Raw genomic sequence first — 25418 nt, 5'->3', positions numbered from 1 at the left:
CTGCTCCCCCCCCCTCCCCAAAACAAAACATTTGAACATTTGATTTAATGAGGCATCCTCCTCACAATCGCTTACCCCTCCAGATGTGCTGCTACCATCTGTTCCTGGCATGGATTCCACAGAACTGGTGCTCGCTATCTGTTGTGGGAAAGCCATCAGAAAGCACATGAATACTAATAAAACACCTAGCTCTTTAATCGCTCATTACTATGAGCTCATGCACTGGCAAAGGAGTGTTTGGGAAGGGTCACTGTGACCACTGTTACACCGTTCTTGTGGTTGCAAGGTGACCCAGAGGTGCAATGAAGGTCTGCACTGTTACATGGGCACCAGACTGTAATGGTATATGACACCACTGAAGAAAGAGCTCTCGTTAAACATACACAGAACAGCCAAAGACAATGGGCGGCAACACAAAATACCACATTTTTGTAGAGGCATTTTAGCCACTATGGATACAGTTCTACCCAACATTGTAATTTAACTTTGTGGAATGATAAATGAGGCACCAGAATAGACCTTCTCTGTCTAATATACACAGGATATCAGTAGTTATACTTTATTAAAGTCTATCCAGCTTTTGTCCAGGGAGTTCCCATTTTAGCATTTCCCAGCAAAGCACCCGCATGTTAGGACTGCCCAAGATATATTGGCTTGCTCAAGGACCCAGTGAACTTCATATCTGTGGCGATTTGAACCTGGATTCAAAAGGCTCATACAAACATGCCATAGGCTAGACCGCACTGGCTCTTTTGGTGCACCCCAACTTATATCTGCCCATGATATAACGTTTTGGTCCTAATAGAACAAAAAATCATTGTATTTAGAATTCTTTAAAGCTAGCAACACTGGAAGGGGTGTCACTATGTACATCAATGGGTACGGTGTCCAACAAGCTAGAAATCCCCAAAGGGGCTCCTCCACATAACTGTTGTGGGTGGCTTCCAAGAGCAATTTAGTACTGGGGGTGTACTATCATCACCCTGACCAAAGTGCTGAGAGAATCTTGAGATGGAGAATAAAATCCAGCAGACATCCAAAGGAGAACTGCTGTAGTAATGGATGACTTTAATTACCCTCATACAGACAGGCTATATGCTCCAAACATAACAAACTGGTAACATCTATTTCTAGATATCCTAAATCAGTGTTCCCCAACCTTGGGCCTCCAGCTGTTTTTGGACTACAATTCCCATCATCCCTGACCACTGGTCTTGCTAGCTAGCGATGATGGGAGTTGTAGTCCAACATCAGCTGGAGGCCCAAGGTTGGGGAACACTGTCCTAAATGATGGCGTTCTATGGAATCAACTAGAGGGGTAGCACTCAGAACCTGGTGTGAGATATAAGTACTGTTGAGCCAATTGGGAACAGTGATCCATAATGCTATCCAATTTAACATGTATGTAAGCAGACAATTGCCCAGAAAGTTCTACACAGTCACATTTGATTTCAAAAGAGAAAAGCTCCCCAGAATGAAGGAACTGGTAAAAAGGAAGCTAAGAGGCAAAGTAAAGAGGACCCAATTTCTCCAGAATGCTTGGGGTTTTTCAAAACCACAATGAAAGCTCGACTAGAATGTATACCGCAGTTCGAGAAAGATACCACCAGGGCCAAGGGGATGTCAGCGTGGTTAGCAAGCGGAGAAAAGGAAGCTCTTAGAGGCTATTAGAGAACGTTTTCTTGAGAAAATTGCAGCTTTGTTGAAAAGGGAGGGAGAGGAATTCAAGGAACACATTGTTAAAAACATAAAGACCACCAACAAAAAAACTCTTTAAATACATGAATAGCAGGAAACCAGCTAGGAAAGCAGCTGGATTTTTGAATGACATGGGTATCAAAAGACTGTTAAAGGATAGAAGAGAAAGTTCAGAGAAGCTGAATGAATTCTTGTGCCTGCCTTCACAGAAGATGTAGGATAAATCCCTGTGTCTCAACTTTCTTAGAGATGGAGTATGAGAATAGCAGTGATAAGAGACTATGTTCTAGGTCTTATGGGCAAATTGAAAACTGACAAATCACTGGGTCCAGATGGCATCCACTTGAGAGTTCTTAAAGAGTTTAAATATGAAATTGCTGATCTTCTAAGAAAAATATGTAACATGTGCCTAATATCAACCCACATGCCTGAGGAGTGGAAAGTAGCCAACTTAACATGAATCTCTTTTAAAGGGATCCAGCAAATTACAGACCAGTTTACTTATTCCTGGAAAACTGGTGAAAAGCTTTATTAAAGGTAGAACTCCCAAACATATAGAAGAACAAGTTTCAGCAAAGGTAGATCCTGTCTCACTAACTTTTCTTAGTACTTTGAGAGTGTCAACAAGTTTATAGATAAAAGTACATAATCAAATATTCCTGGGTTAGTTTATCAGTCACAGAGGAGAGGTCCTCTTAAGAGTCAGTTACTGGGTAAGAAACAGGAAGCAGAGAGCAGGAATAAGTGGATAGTTCTCCTAATGGATGGAAGCAGAAAGTGGAATCCACCAAGCAGGAGAGCCAACCTTGCATAATCAATCAAAGACACAGCACACACATGCTATTTGAATGGGAATGCCCATCTACTTTAGGTGGAGGGGGCCCTCAAATATTTTATGGGGGAGAGCGAAAGGACCTTGACCCATAGGAGTTGGTTCCTATGCCACCAAGAATTGGTACTAGGACCTGTGCTTTTAAGCATGTTCATAAAGTGACTAATGTAACTCAATATAAGCAAGTGTCAAGAGATGGAGAAAATTGCCACCCTTTGTCCAGTTCCCCAATGGAAAGCCCGAGGAGTGAAGTTCCACTTACGGGAACTCTGGATCAAAACCACAGGCTACAAATTAAAAACAAAAAGATTGCAAGTTTAAGTGCAATATATATGACAGCAAAGACCCACAGGAATAATGATCACTAAATGCTTACTGATGAATCTGGGAGATGCTCATCTTCTTGAGAAAAAGAGCTATTATAAGCTCTAAACGTTTCACTGTTCTGTTTATGTTTTTCAATTGTTGCTTGAATGACCTGCAATAAAATTCCAAGAAATGCAGTAAGTAAAAGTAACCTGCAAAATCTTATTTAGAACACAAAACCAAAAACCTTTTAAAAACAAAACAAAACTGTTTGCAGATGTCATTACTTAAGAGTGTTGTTTCTACAAGATGAAGAATTTCCAAGTATGACTTACAAAAGTAGAGCCTCAAATTAAGAATGTATTCTGTAAAAACTGAAGGGTCACTTCAGTTAACTAACTATAAGGAATAAAAGCACTATCAGAATTATATAAATGTAATGGGAGAGGTAGGCAATGGGTCTTCTGCTAAAACACCAATAAGATTTCATTGCAGAAGTCATCAGTTCCTCACCCCGAAGCAATATTTTCCATTACTGTAATAGAGTACATGTGAGGCTACCATTGAAGATGCAGTTAGTGTAAAATACTATTGTGAAAATGCTAACTGGGACTCGGCATTAGGAATCCATCTTGCTTGTTCTGAAGCATCTACATTGGCTATTCGTCTATGTCCAGGCTCACATTAAAGTGATTACCGTATAAGACGACTGGGCATATAAGACGACCCCCAACTTTTCCAGTTAAAATATAGAGTTTGGGATATACTCGCCGTATAAGAAATACGACCCGGCGTATAAGATGACTCCCAACTTTTGAGAAGATTTTCCTGGGTTAAAAAGTAGTCTTATACGCAGGAATATACAGGTATATGCTCACTTTTAAAGTTATTTCTTCATGGCTTGGGACATATTTGACCATTTTCTTCACGAGTGCCTTAAGACAGTGTTTCTCAACCTTTTTTGGGCCAAGGCACACTTGTTCCATGAAAAAAATCACGAGGCACACCACCATTAAAAAAGTTAAAAAATTTAACTCTGTGCCGCCCTATATTGACTATATAATTATGACTGTAAGAAACACTTGCCAATTGCTGTGTTGGTTGCAATCTCCTGTAATAAGGCTTCACAAGCCGCTGATTTCTCTGCCAGCACAATCCTTTGCTCAGCAAGTTTCAGGTTGAGCTCATCCAGCCAGCTTCTTTAAGTTTGTCTAAAACCACCCTCCCGTGGTGGTGGCTGTTGAGAGCTGCGCTCGCCCCGCGTCGTGACCCGGCCGGCTTCCTTTCCGGCGGGTCAGTGCTGTATATTGGCGGCCGCCAGGCACGTGACAATGCAAATCGCCCTTCTCGTCGCCACACGTCGCGGCACACCAGCCAGCGTCTCGCGGCACACTAGTGTGCCGCGGAACAGCGGTTGAGAAACGCTGCCTTAAGATAATCCTAAGAGACTTTGGATACCCACCATGAATACAGGGCTGTATCCGACCAAGCTACATAATTACTTCTGCTTGCATAAGGGGACTTCCTCTCCCTCTACTCCCTCACCAATCTGCTGTGGAGGGTTGGAGGAAACCCCAGGATAGATCTGGGTGGAGTGCAGCATTACATAGGGCAGAGAGGCTGTTCTGTTGTTCAGGCAGAAGTCCTTGCACTAATAGGATGGCTTTGCTAGATACAACCCTTTGTGGATTATGATTAGGGAGCAGCCTTTTCTGTTACAGTCCTAGTTATGAAATACCATCGGGAGGTTCACATTTGCCTACTCTGATGTCATCTTAGCACCAAAGTCTATCTCAGGCATGTTAATGGCATGCTTTCATCTCCAGTGTCTGTTTTTTTATAATGCTTTAAAACAACAACAACAACAACAACAACAACAACAACAACAACAACAACAACAACTTTTGCTAGCTTTATTGTTCTTTTACTCAGCTTTAATTATCTTTGTATAGTTGTATTTTATTGTTCTATTCTAAGTTGCTCAGAGATATGTGTCTTTTTGGCAGGGTGGGGTATAACAGCTTGGAAATAATGAAATGGAGGAAAAAGTTCCTATATGCAGCTTAATGTACTTAGCAAAGAAGAACACCGAAAATGAAATGGGCTGGCACAAAGGCTAAGTAAAATATGCTTATATTGACCTGGATCCATTCTTTCTTCTCTTCTTCTGTCCTATAAAATGCAGAAAAGGCATACATGTTATATACATGTAGTATATTCAGGAGCTGTTTTAATATCTGCAGTCTTATAAGCAAATAGTCTTATTCATCTCTACAGTAAATTCGTGTTTTGTTGCTGGAATCTGATATGCCTATTCTAAACTCAGCAGCATATAATTGAAAACTACCCTTTCCTTTCCCTTTACCTTACTGAGGATTTAAAACAATAGAATGGACTAGAATGAATTATTTTACCAATTGCTCATACAGCCTAACATTCCTTGCTCAAAACATGCAGAATGAATGAACAAAATTCTGTACCTGGCTTGTAGCTCCAATGATCTCTTCTTTCCGGTTATTGAGAATGTATGAGCCACGTTCTGCTTGCTGATTTCCTGGACCTAGAAAACCAAGAATATTTTGCTATAATTTAAAATGTAATTTCCCAAACACTTTTAAGATTACCAAACAAACATTTACCCTCTCTAAATAAACAGCAGCAACTATTAATAATAATTAACTGTTTGTTTAAAAGTAACATCAAGTGTCTACTTTTTAATGGCAATTCTTTCAGAGGCATTATTTACACAAAGGTTTTTCTGAGATACAAACAAGGTTTGCCAGCTGTAAGGTGCAGAAGCAGTTGGTGGAAGAGACTCGAACTCTAACCTAGACTGTATTTGCGACTTGTCTAGGCATGGAGAAATATATGGGTCCACATCCACTATGTTTTAAGCTCAGTGGCTTTCAAGTGGCACTGACGGTACTGCAATGCCAAAGGAGAAACTGACTGTGGTTTTATTGTTGTTATTGTTTGCATGGTCCCCCTGTTGAAGTCTGCAATACTGCATACTCATTTCCTGCAGTTCCATCTTCAATAACAGCATGTCATGTTCCGCCTTCCACACTGCCTGTGTTTTACTTTGTTATGCATTTGGGGAATGGCCAAAGTGCTTGTTTCTCAACAAGACTGACAAATCCTGAATCACAGAAGGGAACCTGAGGATCAACTAGTCCAACCTTCTGCAATGCAGGACTAAGCAGTTGTCCCTTATGGGGATCGAACCTGCAACCTTGGCATTATCAGCAGCATGCTCTAACCAACTGAGCCATCCAAGCACTGTTATAAAAGTATATTATAAATGCAAGCAAACAAGATACAAACCTGCAATCCTGCAATATCGATCTTTTCTCGCACACTGAATTTCTGGCCTATTAATCTCAGTTTGGGCACACAGTACAACACCATGCTGTTAAACTGCAATTGATGGAAAATTCTTGTTATGGTATGTGGAAATCACTTTAATATTCAGCTCAGCCACACCCTTCATTATAAAATCAGTAAGCATAGCCACACACTTAATGGCAAAATCAGTTGTTATAGTTCATTTCTTCAGGTGCTCTAGAACTTAAATAATCCAATAAAGGATGAAATTTCTAGCACTGTGGTGTGTGAAATTTATCAGGAATTCATTTTTATAGCAACAGCTCATGGGGGGACTGAGGAAAGCTCGATTTTGACTGTGAATCGTCTACATCCTATGAATTGTGATTTATTATTATTATTATTAAATTTCTTGGCCGCTTTATCTTGCCCAGGGCAACCCAAAGCAACTTACAACCAAGCAGACAAACAAACAACACCCCACAATAAATACATTAAAAGCAAGAGGAAAAAGAAACACATTAAAAACACCCTGGCCATGTACACAGATATAGTTAAAGGTCAAAGGCCTGCTTACAGAAGAAAAAAATTGCCTGGCAATAATTGTAAGTGAAATTCAATGCCGTTGCCAGACAGAATGACACTCCCCACCGCCACCGCCCCCACTGCCCTCTTCTCCACACGCACTATATTGGTTGTTCTCCTACTCACCCACCCCAGAGCCAATTTCCAGGGAGGGAAAAGACCCCTTGCACAAGCAGAAGTCCTCATGTGGGGCTTGTGACAACAGGAGTCAGGTGAATCCTGCCCTATACCTGCAATGTACAATATACCTGTGCAAAACCAACCCACAACATGCTGGGAAAATGCCAGAGTGTTTTCCAGCAGATATTTCAGTAGTATTCTCTGCAGAACTATAAAAATAAGAAAAGCCTTCTATGTCACATGTGGACTCACACAGAGAGAAACTATGTGTGGATATTATATTCAGAGAGCTATGTCAGAAGATCAACAGCTAATGGCTGGCCGGGCCTGACCTCAGATTTCCAAAGTGCTGCTCCTGTTTTTTGCATGAAATGGTTGACGCTGTCCACAGAAGCCTGTGATTGTTAATGATAATTTAGAAGATAATTTAGGAGAATTTAGAAGATAATTTAGATTATACTTAAGTCTGGTTGCAATGGGTTTGTCATGTTAATGTCTGTGGACTATTTAATATTCAGCAGCATAATACTATGGGATAAACTAATAAAAGAAAAGTGCCAATTACACAAAAACCAAAGCATCATCAAATAGTGGTATGGCAACAGAATGAACATTTTCTTTAAAACAGAATAGAATCTGCTTTTGTGAAAGAAGTGTACATGTGCAATACAGAGCAGACTCCACCAGCACGACCTGACCAATCAGATGAAAGGAGACTTTGTGTCTACAAAGTAGGTGAACACTTGACTCCTGGGAAATGAAGTAACTCACCAGAAATAGATACCTATCCTGAGCGGTGCCATTCTTTGCTGAGAGTTTCTGAATATGCCCTTCTTTAATCAATTCATTGGCTGGATTAACAATATCCTCTTCTCCTCCAAGGCGCTCATACACTTCTAACAGCTTGTGCATCTTTTCCTACAAGCACAAAAAGGAAATGCCAACTCAGCTTACAGCTAGTCTTTGTCTATTGCTTTATGATACACACACTAGAAGAAAAAAAATAATTCAGTTAATTAATGGGGGAAATGCTACCTACTGAAGAATTACTAAATATTGGTATTAAAAAACAAAAAACAACGAACCAACAAAAAAATACATGAAAGAAGAAATATACAGTACAAGTCCGTGGTTTTTCACAGCCTTAAAAAAGCAACCATGAAAACAGAATTCACTCTAGCAACATAAAGCATTTAATCCTCTCTATTTTAATCATCTCTTGGTACTTCATTGCATTGCCACAGAATCCCAAATAGCTCTTCTGTCAAAGTAGTCAGGAAATTGATTCCCAAGATCATAAAGAAGATAAAAGTCTAGCCCCCATAGCAGCAGTAATAAGAGCTGGAAGCTAGAGAAAGACACTTCACGGGGATCTGATGCCCACATATGAATTTTAGCAAGCAGGGGCTGCCTTATATGTGTCACAAAGGTCTGTATACCAATTTCCAGTGCAGCCATTACAGTGGTACCTTGGTTTAAGACCGTCCGGTTTACGAACTATTCAGTTTACAAACTCAGCACAACCGGAAATAGTGTCTTGGTTTGAGAACTTTATCTTGGTCTAAGAACGGAAGCCAAATGGTGGAAGGGCACTGGCGGCGGGAGGCGTCATTAGGGAAAGTGCACCTCAGTTTAAGAACAGTTTGGTTTAAGAACGGGCTTCTGGAAAGTATTAAGTTCGTAAACCAAGGTACTACTGTAAATTTTTCCTGACAACCAAATTCTTCTCAGGGTAGACCCATTGGCATTGAAGTACATGAGGTACTAATGTTTATTGATTTCAACAGATCTATTCTGAGTACAACTAGCATGTTGTTGTTGTTGTTGATGATCCCTCAACCCATTTTCCCTGACATAGTTCAAGGTGGCTTACAAGTACATTAAAAACCGCTAAAAACAATAATTAAAAAACAATTAAACATTGATAGGATTAAAACTACACACACTTCAGCTTCCTTAGCAACTGTTCCCCATGCCTTGCTATACGTGTGTGTTGCAAGCTGCATGGTTTCTTTATTATTGCCAGCCTTTGATCCCATCCACTTGGCACTCGGAGCACTGGCAAGATAAGACCCTTTGCATCCAAATGTTCCCTACTCTTGTGCAAGAATAATGGTGTCTCAATAAGGAAGATGAAAACACCTCTAACTTGTGAATCTGAGAAAGAGAAGAAGCCACAACTACTTCCTGTAAAGAACGCCCAGAGTGAGAAACGAGTGGGTTCATTTAAAACATTGCCTATAATTATTTCTTACAAAAACAGAAGTGTTGTTGGGAGGTAAAATTAGACAAGTAAATATGTAACATCTAAAACAAACCTTGTATTTTCTTTAAAATGTTTTCAAGAGAAGGCAGGATGATTTTTATTAAATAAACACATACACAAAGCTTGGGTCTTATAGAAATTGTCTCAGTATCACACACACACACACACAGTTTTATGGAGTTTCGGTGTTTCAACATGATTACAAAGAAGAATTGCTAATCTTTGTAAATGGAAATCAGACTATGCCTGCCTTTCAGAGTTTGACTAACTTAAACATCATCTGCTCAACCACATGAACACTAACACTTAAAGAAGCTCTACAACAGGCATCCCCAAACTGCGGCCCTCCAGATGTTTTGGCCTACAACTCCCATGATCCCTAGCTAAAAGGACCAGTGGCCAGGGATTATGGGAATTGTAGTCCAAAACATCTGGAGGGCCGAAGTTTGGGGATGCCTGCTCTACAACTATTGAAACTAGAAACTTCTGCAGGCAAAGCATATGCTCTGCTGCTTATTCCATCACTGTTATATTTCTTATAGGATCTACAGTTATAAACAACTGTCTTTATATATGTCTTCTTAATGACAAAAACATGGTCTTTAATTTGAGTTTGACTTATTTTTCACTTGGCAGAGCTGGGATGAACCTTAGGAACATGTTCACTTGCCACACTATGAATAAGCTCATTGTGAGCCATGCATTAATTTGCCTAATGATCAGAATACCTTCTGCCCCCAAAATGGTATTAGGGTCACAGGCAATTGCAATTTCACACAACACCTATCTCATATACAGTATGTTCATGTTCATATATGGGTAAAAAAGGTAAATATATGGACCTGCTCTCTGCCATATATAGGGTCAAACCCCCTAATTGGCCTGTTTCATTTGCAAGAACAACGGCTGAATATTTTAACTATGCTAAAACTTATGAACATTTTTAGAATACACAGGAAAGAAACTACAACAAAAGATGAGTTTTTGAAAATAGCTACATAAATTAGTATCAGTCACAAGAGAGAAAATGCCGGGGGGACAGACCTCATATACATAAATAATAGATAATAACTATAGAAAGGCACTAACTTATACTTCAGTTTGATCTAGATAGTTTGAATAAGTATGAAAAACCAACATTAAGGTTTCATGTAGTAATGAGAAAACCACTGGTTCAAATAGGCAGCTCAGTTAATGGCTCAGGTGATGATTCAGTTACACAATTTCTACTCACCATCTTTCGGATGGCTGCATTTGAATGGTTTGCCGCAGTAGAAATGAGCTCCAGTGATTCTGCAATAAAGCAGCAGCAGTTACACATTCTTGAGATCATTATCGGTTAATAGTGCAGTTTTTTATTTCCCTGATGTGTACAGCATTCCTGCAAAAATGCGGCTGCACATAAATGACAGCTTGTAAGGAGAAATCCATTGCATCATATTCCTGCGCTTGTGACGGTCAAGTGTGTATGCAAGAGTATTAACATAGGACACATTTTTAAAAACTGAAATAAGTAGCGCAGATAACTTGCAACTTGTGTGCATTCAAATTTACATGCTTGGCAAAAGAACTAAAAAATAAAATAAAAAGGGGAAGGAGGGAGGTTGTTCCAGGAAAAATGACTTTGGCAATCCTACCTGCCATTGAACCCAATGAGTTTTGATTATATGCAATTTTGGTTTTATGTGTGATACCCTGAATGTAACTCCTGCGTAAGTCGAGAGTCCCCTGTCTACAGTGGGCAACAGTAAATTACCCAGCATAGCTGCCAAGTTATCCCTTTTTTACAGGGATTTTCCCTTATGCTGAATAGGCTTCCTCGCGAGAAAAGGGAAAACTTGGCAGCTATGTTACCCAGTAAATTACCAAGAGAGGAAAGCATTGCTTAGGCACAGCCCTATTTATACAATGTCCTGTGCAGGAACAGGAATTTCTCTTCCCTAATTTATGCTTGGTGTTAATGTAGGTTCTTAATGTTCAAGCCCAGCCTCAAACACCTCTCTGAAGGTGTTTCACATCTGAAACATAATTTGTGCTTTTTCTGGTTGCTTCCAAGGCACATATTCATTATATAGAAGGAAGTTGTCTTTAGCAAATGCTTCTCTTCAGTTGCCCAGAATCAGCATAAGGCACTGCAAGTCCCCTTTTGTCTGTACTTTTCTTTGTGGAAGGAAACCTGCAGGGGAACTGATATCACATTAGACTTTCAGCCAGTTAAGCATACAAAGCAGATCAGGCAAGACTGAGCGTATGGCAAGCTATGCGAGGAAGGCTTGCTTCTCTGTCCCAGAACATGTTGAGTCTATATATGTGGGTGGGAGGATTGCATGAACTGGCCTGAATACTTTTGAACAGGAAGAATCCTACATCCAACTCATAGCACCTAGGGGAGGGAATGGCCAAAGATACATTCTTTACATGTAATACATACAATAATGTATTATGGCATTAAAAAGATATAGATCAGCATATGGGGAACCTATGCCACTCCATATTTATTTATTGTTATTGTTATTAAATTTTATATACCTTCATCTGAAGATCACAAGACAGTTTACAATATAAAAACACATAAATGGTCAAAGAGTCTTGGGTTGATGGGATTTGGCGTCCAACAACATCTGGAGGGCACAGGTTGCCCATCCCTGAACTAGATGATTACTACCAATCAATTACTTTAAGGATCTAAACCTAGCAGCCATTGTGACCCGCTGTCTTTGTCCTTGTCTCAGATTCCTTTCTTACTCCCATGCCCATTGTTCTCCCAGCTCTATTGCCTCTTGAGCTCTGCCTCTTAGTTTACCTATTTCCAATGATATCTTCCTTATACTGAGACTCCTCTCAAATCTATTTCTGTCCCTGTGTAAAGTTGAAATCCTACCCAATCAGAAACTTCAATTTCTCTCTCAAAAAAGTTGGCTGGCAAACGGTTGAAATGTCAGGAAACGTTATGCACCATCATGACACTTCAGCCAACTGATGTCAGAAGATTTACTACCACAGAATAAGTTAATTGGAACTACTGTATCATGATCATGCAATAGGTATGTATCAGGTGCTGTGCACTAAGTAAAAAAGAAATGACACGTTTCGTTTAACAGGTTCACAATTGAAATCCATCCGTCAAAGAGAGTTGTTGTCAGATTTTGACAGAAGAGGAAAAGGTTTAATTTTGGAAAGCTATAACTTGATGCATATTATTTGCCCCCACACAGAATAAGATGCCGAACCATGTCGATGAAAAGTGTACATACTTTCAGCATCTTTTCGGTCTAGTGACTCTTCAGGAAGTTTTTTAAGGTAATCCTTTAGCAGAAGCTCATAGCGTGGAATTCTCTGTACAGGTTCCAGCATGTGATGCTGTAACGTCAAGTTTCCACATATTTCTTCTTTCTGTAATTAAAGGAAAACAGGCTGATTTTCTGAATAATTTTTTTTTTGCCATATCCTTGTACTTAAACCATTTAATGATGTAGGACTGTAGAAAGAGATTCATATGCTTAATTAGTTTTTTAGATTATAAAGATGCTGGCGGTCATGGCAAGGTAAATACAGAATCAAGCAAAGTGTTCTATAGAACTGCTTTCAGGTGTACAAATCATAATAAAAAGGGACATTTAGTTACTATATCATGCTGGATTCAGGCCCAAAGGCATCTCTTACTGATACCTTGGTTTCAACCTAGGCTCAGTCCACCACAGCAGTCCATCCCCACATCTACTACCCAATTCATGTTCCTTTCCTGTAACAGCATTATTTATTTCATTATCTCTCAGTGGTATAGTCATCACAAAACAAACAAGTACGAAGTGTTGTATATAGAATAGACCCAATGGAAGGAAGTCAACATCAAGGTCTTCTGATCATTCCACCAGTGCAAGCATTTCACCTTACTGGGCAGAACAATCCCGTCTCCTCCCACCATCCACTGTTCTGGGAGTTCTCCTGACCACCCTACCACCACAACCAGTCACTTTAGGGAGGTGTAGGGGTGCATGCAGGGGGAGGAGAAGGCTCACTGTGCAGGAAGAAATCTGGACCTAATGGTCAGGGGTCCCTTTACCCTTTACCTATTTATACAATAGTCTTTGTGTAAAACCAATGAGCTGGCCAGAGATCTAGCTGGCACAATCACATGTAACTAAAATCAACCCTGCCTTCCCTAAAAGGTTTTCTTGGCTACAGAGCTACATAGGCAGACCTATCCAGAATATAATACCATAAAATAAGTGTGTGGAGTGGAACTTTTCCTGGTTTCACTCCCTCTCATGTGTAATGTCAACAAGGTTGTGAGAAGTACAAATGATTTATACCTGTATGTTTTGAATAACAGCTTTAAAAGGAACAGATCTCTGCATCCATGTGTTCAACATGTCCATTGCTCTGTCAAAATTCTTTACATATTCTCCATACATCTTCAGAAACGGAGCAAGTTTTTGGACGATGTCTCCGAGCCTTGGGTTTGTATTCCTGTAGACAGAAGAAACAACAAAACAAATTTAAAGAAAAACACGGAAATGGAAGATGACATCAGCTGGGAACTGCAAGTGCTCATCCTATGTTTGAATGCAGTCTGATATAATTGATCTTAATAAATTACGAGCATAGTTAAAATGACGTGGATGGGTGGGGAAATTCTACTTACTCACTTGCATCAAAATTAAACACGAGTTTGAAAACAACACTTCCATTGTTTTGTAAACAAGTGCTTCTATTATTACACCATTTGGAATTCAAAATTACAAGTTTTGTAAAAGTGCATATTTGAATTATCTTGCATCAAGTTGTGTGGCACTAAAGCTGTTAGCATGTTTGCTAAGCTAAGCAGGGCACAGTATCGTTTAAAACTGGATGGGGGGGTTGTGTGTTAAGATTCCTGCATTGCAGGGGGTTGGGCTAGATGGCCCCCGGGGTGCCTTCAAACTCTACAATTCTATGATTGTACAGGCAAACACCAGTTGGAGTCCTCACACCAGTGGTGTATGGGGGGAGCAGCAGTAGCAGCAGCCTCCTTGCACTGGAGCTGGCAGTGATGGAGATGGGAAGCCCTAGGATGGCAGTGGTGGCCCCACAAGCACACACATGCCCTGTTGCCAAGCTGCAGCTCCTCCGATCTCACCACACCCCATCCTAGCAAGTACAGCATCATTGCAAGTAGGGAGCAACAGTCATGCTGCCCCTTCTCAAGGATTGATGCTGTAATTTCATAAATGTTTAGGAAATTGTATTCCTGTTCTCTATGAAACTTTATTCTTTCTCCCATGCTTTAATACCCGGGACTGACCAATTCGAATGATTTGGTGTCTTCTGCAATTATGGATGCTACCATATTATTTGCATTTTTCAAGAACAAGTTAAACAGCAATGAAGATTCACGAGGGACAGCCATGGTTACACCTCTGTTCATTATGAAAATTCGTTTATACATATATTTTCCCCATCTTTTAACCAGGTTCTCATCCTTAAGAGGAGCTGTCCTCTTATCCAAGGACAGCTTTATTTCCATACAGGAACTCAACCAAAACTTTTTAACAATCTAAATGTATGTTTTTCAATAAGCAAAGTGTACATGACTTTTTAAAGGACATGTCAAAGGGGACTGAGCACACGCCTCACTGCATTTTTGGCTGCAGGTGTGAAATAGTCACACAAAAACTAAACAGATAGCTATCTCCACGCATGAATTCTTATTGGGGAATACTTTTTCCAAAGACATTTGGGTGCTTATAGTGCAATTCTATTTCCCGTCCAAGGCTTTGGATGCTAGATTTGGAAATGGAGCTTTCACAAAGATGGGCTTCCCTGGGGCTAGTTCCAAGCATGCAGTTCAGATGGAAGCAGGTAACAGTGCCTAACATTGAAGACAATGAGAAAGAGCATTGTTCCTGCACCAGCTTCTGATCCCTGCCTCTGAAAGCAAAACAAGATAGAAGCTTGTGTTAATATGGGCGAGGCTTAGTGGGTGCTATAGTTTCAGATGCAGCAGGGGTTTCAAAGCTAGTGAAACCACATGGTGGAACTATTTCAGGAGGGCCATCTCCTGAACTTTATTCTGTAAAGTTCATGGAACACTCAGGAGTGTAGGGATGTGACATACAGATACATTCCAATAACAGTGCATTATATTTTGTTGTGCTAGCACGTTACAGAAGTGGACGTTTTCAGTTTCTAGGAAATTCTTAACATAGAAACATTTGTTTGTAGTCCTTCATTTACCCACCACTCATCTGTAATCCTTGTTTTGAGCTCAGGCAGAAGAAACTGTTCGTGGAAGCGATAGATGGAAGAAATATTTGAAAAGATTCCTGTTACCACATCAGGTGGAATCCCCGCCTCAAACAATTTAGTGCAAAAAACCTGCACCAAAAACACACACACAACATCAGAACCAAAAGTATATTATTTATACTAATTTAAGCAGCTGGATGTTGACAGATAACGGATATGGATTTTTGAATTTCTCCTCAAGATGTATTCAATAGACATGTCTAGCTTGTTAGAAGGACTCATCAACTAAACACATCCATATATATTTCCAATAAATCTGCCACCTGCTTATTTCAGAGGCATTTGTTATGTTAGCCATTTAGAGTGAAAGCCAACTAAAGAAAAACAATGGATGTAAAAGAGCAACTCAACATATAAATCAAAAGGTGCTTTACAAATATTTTCAAGTATCATTCTTAATTAACATTTGGCTAAACAGAAAATCTAGTGAAAGAAAGAAAGAAAGAAAGAAAGAAAGAAAGAAAGAAAGAAAGAAAGAAAGAAAGAGGCTAAATGGAAAGGTTTCTTTACAATGTGGTTCAATTATATATGTTTCTACTTCCGCACTAGACATTGCACAATTGGTTAAAAGACAACAGACATCTGACTCAGCTATTACAGATATATATGACTTATGAGGAAGTTAATTGTCCAAAATAACTACCATCAGCTATACAGACAAACTTGTTCAAAATGAACTGATCTAGTAGAGAAAAATGAAGTTTTCTTACAAGTTTTTAGCAAGGCTGATTTCCCATAGAAGTAGACTTACCTGATCCAGAAGATGAAGCCTTTTAACATAAGCTTCTTCCGTATGAAGAAGTTCACTTGCAATGTTAAACAGCTTCTGTGGCTCTGAACACTGCAGACAACATGAAAAAGGCAATGTGAATTTTCAGTCAAGATTACAAATGCTGAGGAAGTAATCATTTTCATATTATGTTCTTGCAACTGATGAAGAGCACACTACCGTAAAAAGAAGTATTCCATTTTACTGAGCTGATGAAGTACGCATTTGCATAGTTCACAAATCTCTTTATGGATGGTGTACATTTCACCGTTTCTCTAAAATCTATTTAGTACAGAGCAACCTCTTACAGTATAGTTACAACCATCTAATTTACATATTTCACTCATTGTCATCAAATGTGAACTATGGAACCCTCTCACAAGGCATCCTTTAGTAAAATTTAGTACGATGTGGAGCAAAAAAAGGGATAGTATGCCTATCCTGTGGTTCACTAGTGGTAATCACCTCCACAGAAAATGTCCAAATTCAACTTATGACCTTAAAACATTGCTGCTGCTGCTTCTTAAAAAAACCACAAAAACACCCCAAGAAATGAAAAAGGGAAAGCAAACACGTTTAGGTGCAAAGTATGACAGATTCTCTTATTGATTTGTGATCTTGCATAGTCAATAGCTAATCAAATGCTTTTATGAGGAACAAAAAAGTTAAAAGGTGTTTATGGGTTGTTGTTGTTGTTGTTGTTGTTATGTCTCTCTAGCCCTGAAATCCCTTCTCCCTAGGAAAAAAAAGCTATAGTCCATGCATTAGGGCAAAAAAAAAGAGGGCAAAACCACTCTCAACTTTTTTTTAAATTTGGCTCCGAATTACTTGTTTCAGAAAACTAGATAAAAATACCTACCGTAACCTTTGCAATGCAATGTGGGTTTTTTCAAAACTTCCTTATTGACTTCTGGCCTGAGCAAATCTGATGACAAAACTCTTAACAGATGGCTTTGGAGCAAGACCCAAAAACATTTCAATTTAAGGCTCCCTGCACCTCCTAAGCACTGCATCACACACCAAGTTTATTTGTTACCAGGGCTGATGGTAACAGCCAAGCATTACACTTGATCAGAGCAAGGAGATGAAGCAGCCTAAGTTCTCAGCCCAGAACTTCATCTCTGGATTTCAGGGTTTATGGAGACACATTCACAACTATTACTCTATTCTGCTTCCTCCTCAGGATACAATGCTGCTCACCAGCAGGAAGAGAAGAGGGCAAAGGAAGTGAAGACCGAGTAAGTGAACTGAGACAATCCCACTCTTTACATGCTGGTAGCTAATAAAATATGATAACATGGCAACTGTCTTCCATCTCCAAAAACAATAGACTTCAATGAAAAGAAAGCCTTCACTTGATTAGCTTATTCATCTCTATACAAGATATGCTTGGGCCTCTCTCATTCCTACCACTTAGCACTAATACTGTATAGAATATTTCCATATCTCTTCTTTCCACTTTTTTATTACCAGTCTAGTTAACCAAATAAAATATAGTATGGCAGTTGTGCTTGAACATGGGTACACTCTTGCAAAATCGCTAAAATTAATCGCTTTCATGTCATTTCTTCTTTTAGAAGTATCCAGGCTGAGATATCCCATATACAACGCCAGCAACGTCAGTCAGAGAGACATTATCAAAACTAATAAGCTCCTTCTTGTCTGTTTCCATTGGGCAAAAGACAGAGAAGACACACAATTATTCAGTCATGTGTGTTCAGGTTGTAATAAATGCTCAATGACATAGATGCCTTATAGCATAAAATAAGACTCCATAAAAGAATGGTGTGGAATGAGGCATTTCGTACTTTCAGGAATACTATCTTTAACAAGGTTAATCAGTATTTTCATTTCTGTATTTTACACACAAATGTGGCCATTAATTGTTAATTATTGCCCATTTTCTCACTATGGTTTTTTGGGGGGAGGGGTCTAAATAGAATGCACAGCAAAGTATTAGTCGGCCAAAATTAGAGTAATTTAAGAATAATGCCGTGAAATGGCTATTTATTTGGATTTTTTAAAAAAGAAAATATCAATAATTTATTTCATCTTTCCACTCATAGAAACAGTGAGTAACTTAAGGAAAAACAATTTAATGTGATCCAGTGATATTTCAACACTGAATTTCTCAAGTATCTGTTTTTCTGTATTCCATTATGAATTGACCTTATCATTACCTCTTGACTAATGTGTAGATAAGAACTCAGTAATCCACCAGTTTTCACATTTCCTAGAATTGTAGGGTCATCCAATCTAATCCTCTGCATTGCAGGAATCTCAACTATATCATACAGGACAGATGACCATCTGCAACAGTTCTTTCAGATTAAAAAAAACTTAACATGTGTATTTTGAGAGAAAATACAATTTAAAATATGTATTCTTTTAAAGTTGTGATTAAAAAAAAATCACAGATTTACGCAGAAATAGAACACAGGAGACTTATGGGTAAAGACATGCTAAAGTGACATGGAATGGTATCTCTACCCCAGCATCAACACTCAAACTAAGCTGAGTGAAAAAGAGCAGAGATCATGGCAAAAGAATGGAGAACCTATCATTTTGTGAAATAATCTGGATGATGTGCTCAAATGGTTTTTCATGCCCAAGGTCCCAAGTTCAATGATTCACAATGAAGAATCTCAGGTAATAGGCTAGGAAATACCTATCTTCAGAGACCTTGGCCAACAGTCAACATAACTGGCATCAGGTTAGACCACTGGTTTTCAACTGGTGAGTCATGACTTGACAAGAGCATAAGAAGAACCCATGTGGGTCTCTCCAGGGCAAATTATAATTATAACTATAATTATACTCCACCCATCTGACTGGGTTGCCCCAGCCACTCTGGGCGGCTTCCAACACATATAAAAAAACATAATAAAACATTAATAGTAGGAATCTGATCCAATATAAAAAGTCACAATAACTTTAAAATAAACAACTTATATCAAACAAAGCAACATTTAACAATTCATCAGAATCTAAATTAAACTTCAGCAAATAATAATGAAACAGTTTATATTTATCAACAACAATAAAGAATTACCAATCTATAATAAATAAAAATAACAGCAAATCACAATGCATAACATACCACAAAACATACAAAACCATGTAAAAAGATCAAATTGAGAAACAAGGACACATAACTTATAAAACTATTTTTTTAAATACCCCTGAGCTCCGCTCTTCCCAGCTGCTGCTGCTGCTGCTGTTCTCAAAGTCATGGTCTGGGAAAGGCTTCCAGGGCTGGAGGGTGGGGCAAGGCAGGTGGGAACGCCATTGCCTGATGAAGAACAGAAAGTCTCTCTCCCCTCACCTAGTCCAACATCCTATACTCCCAGTGACCAATCAAATATCTCTGGAAAGCTCAGAAACAGGACCTGAGAACAACAGCCCCAGCAGCAGCAGCAGCAACTGGTATTCAGAGACAAGCTGCCTCTGATAGTGGAAGCAGAACATAGCTATTATGGCTAGTAGCCATTAAGAGCCTTATCCTCCACGAAGGATGGGTTGCAACATCAGCACTACTGCATACAAATATCGGGGGGGGGGGGATTAAGGAGCAGGCTTCCAAACACATGTTTGGATTAAAGGAGGATTTGAGTCTAATAGACTGAAGACTGCTGGATTAGACAAATCAATGACCTGCCTTCACATAAGGAAGCTCCTACCAATTACCATCACAGTAGTCAGCTATTGTTGCAATGACTATAGAGAAAGGTTTGTTTTGAACAGAGTGCAATATAAAAAGAACTGAAAAATGCTATTGAAAAATAATTGTTGTGCACACTACAAAAAGACACTAATTTAGGAGATGAAGAGGTGCAACAGAGCAAATGAAAACCTGAATTAGTGTTTTCAAGAGGTTTCTACTCATAATTATAAAGAGTAGCTCAGTCTTTTGAAGAGATCTCATCAAACTTACAACAATGTATCTCTCTACATTATGAATGCCTACATCACACCAGGAAGTGCCCAGAAAACAGCACATGTAAATGTGATCAAGAATCCTTATCCTGGTTTTAAAAAGAGTAAAGAAAATTGAAATTGGGGTGGGAGTGGAAGTACCCTCTCAAGTGCTCCACTTAAGACTCTTCTTGTGACATTGCTGGTCCTCCTTTATTCCCCATAGCTAGTTATATTAATTACTTCAACTGTGTCATTTTTGGTTAAGTGATGTCAACAACATTCTGGAGTCCCCAGAGCAAGACAGGCTATCAGACACATTTGATCAGGAACTTACCACACTTCCTGTCCAGAGCTTTAGTGCAGAAAGTAGCTCCTGTGCAATGAATGCAATGCAATGTTATGCCTATCAATATTAATCCTTTCACCATGAATTGGGAAATAGAGCATATGCACATTCAGCAGTTCCACACTTCAGTTCTGTGGACATGAGTAGAGGGTGGAGTCCATGCCCAGGAGGACTATGTGGCTTGCATGGATAAGGTGTACTGAATTATTAGCGTACACAACATGATGGTCATGATAATACCTGCATGTAAAGGTAAAGGTAAAGGGACCCCTGACCATTAGGTCCAGTCGTGATCGACTCTGGGGTTGCAGAGCTCATCTGGCGTTATTGGCCAAGGGAGCCAGCGTACAGCTTCTGGGTCATGTGGCCAGCATGACAAAGCCGCTTCTGGCGAACCAGAGCAGCACACAAAAATGCCGTTTACCTTCCCACCGGAGCGGTACCTATTTATCTACTTGCACTTTGATGTGCTTCCGAACTGCTAGGTTGGCAGGAGCAGGGACTGAGCAACGGGAGCTCACCCCATCGCGGGGATTCGAACTGCCGACCATCTGATCGGCAAGCCCTAGGCTCTGTGGTTTAACCCACGTCCCCCCCCCCCAAAAAAAAATTGGGTAGAATTGCCCAAAATCCAAGTGCACTTTTAAAAAACAAAACAGGGAAACAGAAATTGGTTAACACAGGATTCACTTTCCTCGTTTAGCTAATTTCAGAACATGCCATACCACTGCAGAAGAACACAGGCAATTCACGTGCCGTTGGAATGTACTGGGCCCCAGAGTATTGCCTGAAGGCAAATGAAGCTGTCACCCTATCGGAGCTAAGCAGGTCTGCTTCTAGCCAGTATCTAGGTGGGCTACCTTGGATTCCATGAAAGAAGAAAGGAAATTGGGGAAATGTAACAAAGTAAATAATTTAATTTCCCATTTTTAGTTTGAACAAAATCTGCCTTTAACATTACAATTCTAGTTCTCCAAACAGTAATACTCCTAGCATTTACCCTACAACAGCAGGAACTGAAGAGTATATCAGTCCTGCATACCTGAGGCCCATGGTCTTCCCTCCCTTATCTATTTCTAGACCTCCTTGTGGAGCATGCTCTACAGAATGCTGAGAAAGAAGGTGAACGGGGTGGGAGGGATGGAACGATATGGGTTGCAAAGAAGGAGAAAGGTTAGCAAATTTAAAAAGAAAAAAAAATCAAATTGTATGAGTTGTGAATCCCTGCCTCAGAGAAAGCCTCACTGTACTTTGCATCTTCAGGTCTATAGAAGAAGGCATTTGAACAGGGATGCCATGGATATTAAAAAAAATAACAACACATCACATCTGCATAATATACAAGCAAAACGTAGCCCAGTATCATACAATGGTGGAGGAAAATGGTCAAACATATATGAGATCTTGCTATAATTGAACATGGGGAAATTTAACTTCCAACTAAATGAAAGCCATTCAAAACATTTGGTCAAACTAATTTAAAAGTCATTCCATATATATTGCCAATTTAAAGGTTCAGGTTAAAAATATTCTAAGCTTCATGTTGCAGTTATAAAGTTATTTATTTCCTGTTTTTATTCAAGGGAAAGGTCAAAACACCCCACAGATAACATTATTTGTTAAAATAATGCATTATATTAATATGTATATTAATAAAATGTATTATTCAATTAAGATGATTATTAATAAAATGGATTGATTACCGTATATAATGCATCTCATATGTATGGGCATCTAGGTATGCATAGTTAAATAAAATAGCTGGAAAACTGATCCTAAGAATTGATGTGTACTTAAAAGATCCATCAGCTATGGTTGTAATTAAATCTGGACTCCCACTATATAGATATTACTAGCTCCATATCTATAAATTAATTTTTTGCCATGACATATTTTATTGTATTGGAGACTGTGTTCGTTCATCATGCTATATTCTAGAGCAAAGCACACACACTGAGAGACTACATTCTTTAGAATATACTTCCAGGTTTTGCCTCAATGTTGGCCATTACTCTACCATTAATGGTTGCAATGACACCAAAATCAATGTTTCTTGCCCTTTCTTCTGACTTGACTCATATTAATACACTGATTAGTCTCAGACATATGAATAAAGAAGCAAACTATTTCAGAGCCTAAGCCCAAGTGAGTCAATTGCAGTACTTACTATATCTCTGATGTGGAAAGGTAGCAAACTATGTCTTTATGGCTATTTGAACTCATAATGTTACTTATGATTCTATTAATGCTATGCTTGCTAACAAAACTGTAAACTGCTTCAGAAGTTCTGCCTAAATATGGAATATACGGTACATCTTTTAAATTGCCCCCGTCACTACCGGTAGAAGCTGTGCAAGTACCCACACTTCAATCTTAATGATTCATTTCATCCTCTCATTTTCTAACTCATGACATCTCCCCCTAGATCTCCTCTGTAAATCCAAATCCTTCAAGATCTATTGATAGAAAGCTGTATATAAATGAGTTAAATAAATAAAGACATTTCCATGGCGGCCCCCCGGCTTAATGCTAGTTTGGAGTCAACCTGGATTTTGAATTACATCCTCTTGAAAAATAATCAAGAGCAGTGTAGTATCTTTGTTGTTGGGACTAAAGACTATTAATACAGTCATCCCTATGGACCTTGTTGCAGATGTACATGATAAGCTTCAGGGCAAAAAGAAGCCACAATATTTATTACTGCTGATTGAAAACATTATTATAAGGTTTTGGGGCAGGTGAGCAATCATTGACTTATCAATATGGTGATACGAGTATTCCATAGAATTTTAGCTTTGGAAGAGAACCCAATGGGCATCCAGTCCAACCCCCCTGCATTGCAGGATTCACAACTAAAGCATACATGACAGATAGGCATCCAAGCTCTGCTTAAAAACCTCCAGGGAAGAAGAGTCCACTACGTCCCGAGGGTTACCGTTCCACTGTTGAACAGCTCTTACAGCATGGTTACTAAACTCTGGGAGCAGGTCATCAGAAGAAAAGCCCTGCAGAATCAGGATAAGGGTGATCCAGTCCAGCATCCTGCTCTCACAGTGGCCAATCAGATGCATATGGGAAGCAGGAAATGAGTGTGACAACACTTTCCCCACTCGTGGTTTCTGGCACTGCTAGCAGCTCCATTAATCAGTCTATAAGGAGTATCTTCTATAATAATATTTCCGATGTATGTGCATGTAAAAACTTGTCTATGTGAAAATCTTTACTTCTTAATCATATCAGTGACACAGACAGGAGCTAAAAGCGAAAGGGAACCTCTGAATAGAGACACATACCCCCGTTCTCCAAAAAAGAGCAGTAATAAACAGGTGCTTAATGGAGAGTGAAAAGAAATTGTGGTATCAGCTTGCTTTGTCTGCCCCTCCCTCTGCCCTTTGCATGTCTGGAAGTTTTGAATATCAACCATGAAGCTGCTGGCCTGTATGCTGCAGATTTCAAAATGAGAACAGCAATCACATTTCAGTCTAACAGGCAGATTTAAAAGGCCAACAACAGGCTTCCGGTTCCACTCTGCCTTATTGGAGGCAGCCCCCATGACAGTGAGAAATCGTTGGAGAAGGAAAAACAAGGATGATTGAGGGTAATTATGCCTGACAGGCTTCACACACAGTTTGTCTTGGGACCTGGCTCTCACTCCAGCATGGAATGTGGGGGAAAGGGAGAAGCGGAGTGTAAAAGCACTTTGCCTGTCGAAAACCCTCCAAAGCCGCCATTAAGTACATTAAGTACAGGTGCGTGCTAGAAGAGATGAGATCACAAACTGTGGAAGAAATCAGCTACAAGATTTTAAGGTCTGAACTTGAGATAAGTTCAAGAGACATGGAGCTAAAGACAGTGGGGAGCGTACGGTTTCTTTCTTTAAAGTTTTCTTCTCTACATTTATGATTCGGCAACCCTCCTCTGAATGTTAGTTCAAATTATATTTGTACAAGCGAGGGTGGAATTAATTGGATTATAAATATGGAATATAACATCAAACGGAACTGTGTGTGTAAAAAAAGGAAAAAGGGAGGGAAGCTCTATTTTGCAAAAAGGTTTATGATGGAAATTTAGAGTTGACTCTTCCCCATCCTTTACTATTTATGAAGTGAACTGAATAACACTAAGAGGACTTGGAATTTAATTTAATTTGGAAGTATAATTGCTCAGGTATCTTCAGTTAGAAGACAGGATGAAAGGAGTCTGTGAACTGCCAAAGGAACTGATAAGGTTCTTTACTGAGTCATCTGCAGTTCTACAGAATGCTCTTCTTCCCAGGCTGAGGGGGGAAATGGTGACAACAGGTTATTTGCTGGGACCGAGTGACTTTTGCAACTGTTATTAAAGTTGCAAAACAATGAAGCACAGGACGGAGCGATGGAGAAACTTTTGGAACAACAATGGGATATCAGCTCTGACCAAGGCATGATGGATAACAGCAACAACTGGGGGAAAGAAAGACATAACATCTTACAAGGAAAGGAAGAAACAGCATGGACAGAATAACTGCCACACAAAGGAAGAACAAGGATATAGCTTGAGTTCTTCACTTGTAGTTTTATAAATCATTTAATGGATCAACACGAATATAAGTTATTAATATTGCAGTTGTTCTATAAGGGATTATTTTTTGACTGGAATGAAACTGAAATCAATAAGATTTTGGAACGTAGAAATAAATAAAGTCATCAAACTTATCACACAGGGGGGAACACTTTATCTAAATTATATAGTTCAGTATTTGAACGATTGGCATTAATAATTGTATTATAAGTTGGTATTGTTATCATGAGGCTATTATTGGACTATAATTTAAAACTAATAAAAATAATTAAATAAAAAAAATAAAAGGCCAACATCAATACTTCCCAGAAAACAATAACAAACCAAGGGGAAGTTGGAGACCTCAGAAAGAAAGAAGGCTGGGTCTGAAACTCAAACTGACTACATAGCCACGATAGACTAGGAC

At 39.3% G+C, this 25418-nt stretch overlaps 1 protein-coding gene across 1 annotated transcript in view; it reads right to left on the bottom strand.

Annotated features, from left to right (window-relative positions):
* FGD3 (FYVE, RhoGEF and PH domain containing 3) overlaps positions 1 to 25418 on the bottom strand; it is a 110625-nt gene that overhangs the window by 24827 nt on the left and 60380 nt on the right. The window contains exons 5-15 of the mRNA XM_035106318.2: positions 16171 to 16260; positions 15352 to 15488; positions 13445 to 13601; positions 12386 to 12524; positions 10366 to 10424; positions 7637 to 7783; positions 6161 to 6253; positions 5317 to 5396; positions 4978 to 5008; positions 2907 to 3008; positions 76 to 138 (exon numbers count right to left, since the gene is read on the bottom strand). Coding sequence (XP_034962209.2) covers positions 76 to 138; positions 2907 to 3008; positions 4978 to 5008; positions 5317 to 5396; positions 6161 to 6253; positions 7637 to 7783; positions 10366 to 10424; positions 12386 to 12524; positions 13445 to 13601; positions 15352 to 15488; positions 16171 to 16260 — 1098 coding nt within the window. The remainder of the gene's footprint in view (positions 1 to 75; positions 139 to 2906; positions 3009 to 4977; positions 5009 to 5316; positions 5397 to 6160; positions 6254 to 7636; positions 7784 to 10365; positions 10425 to 12385; positions 12525 to 13444; positions 13602 to 15351; positions 15489 to 16170; positions 16261 to 25418) is intronic.

The sequence above is a fragment of the Zootoca vivipara genome, chromosome 2, assembly GCF_963506605.1.
Source record: "Zootoca vivipara chromosome 2, rZooViv1.1, whole genome shotgun sequence".
In the NCBI taxonomy this organism is placed as follows: Eukaryota; Metazoa; Chordata; class Lepidosauria; order Squamata; family Lacertidae; genus Zootoca; species Zootoca vivipara.
Note: the sequence above shows the minus strand (reverse complement) of the source record. Positions and strands in the feature narration are given on the sequence as shown.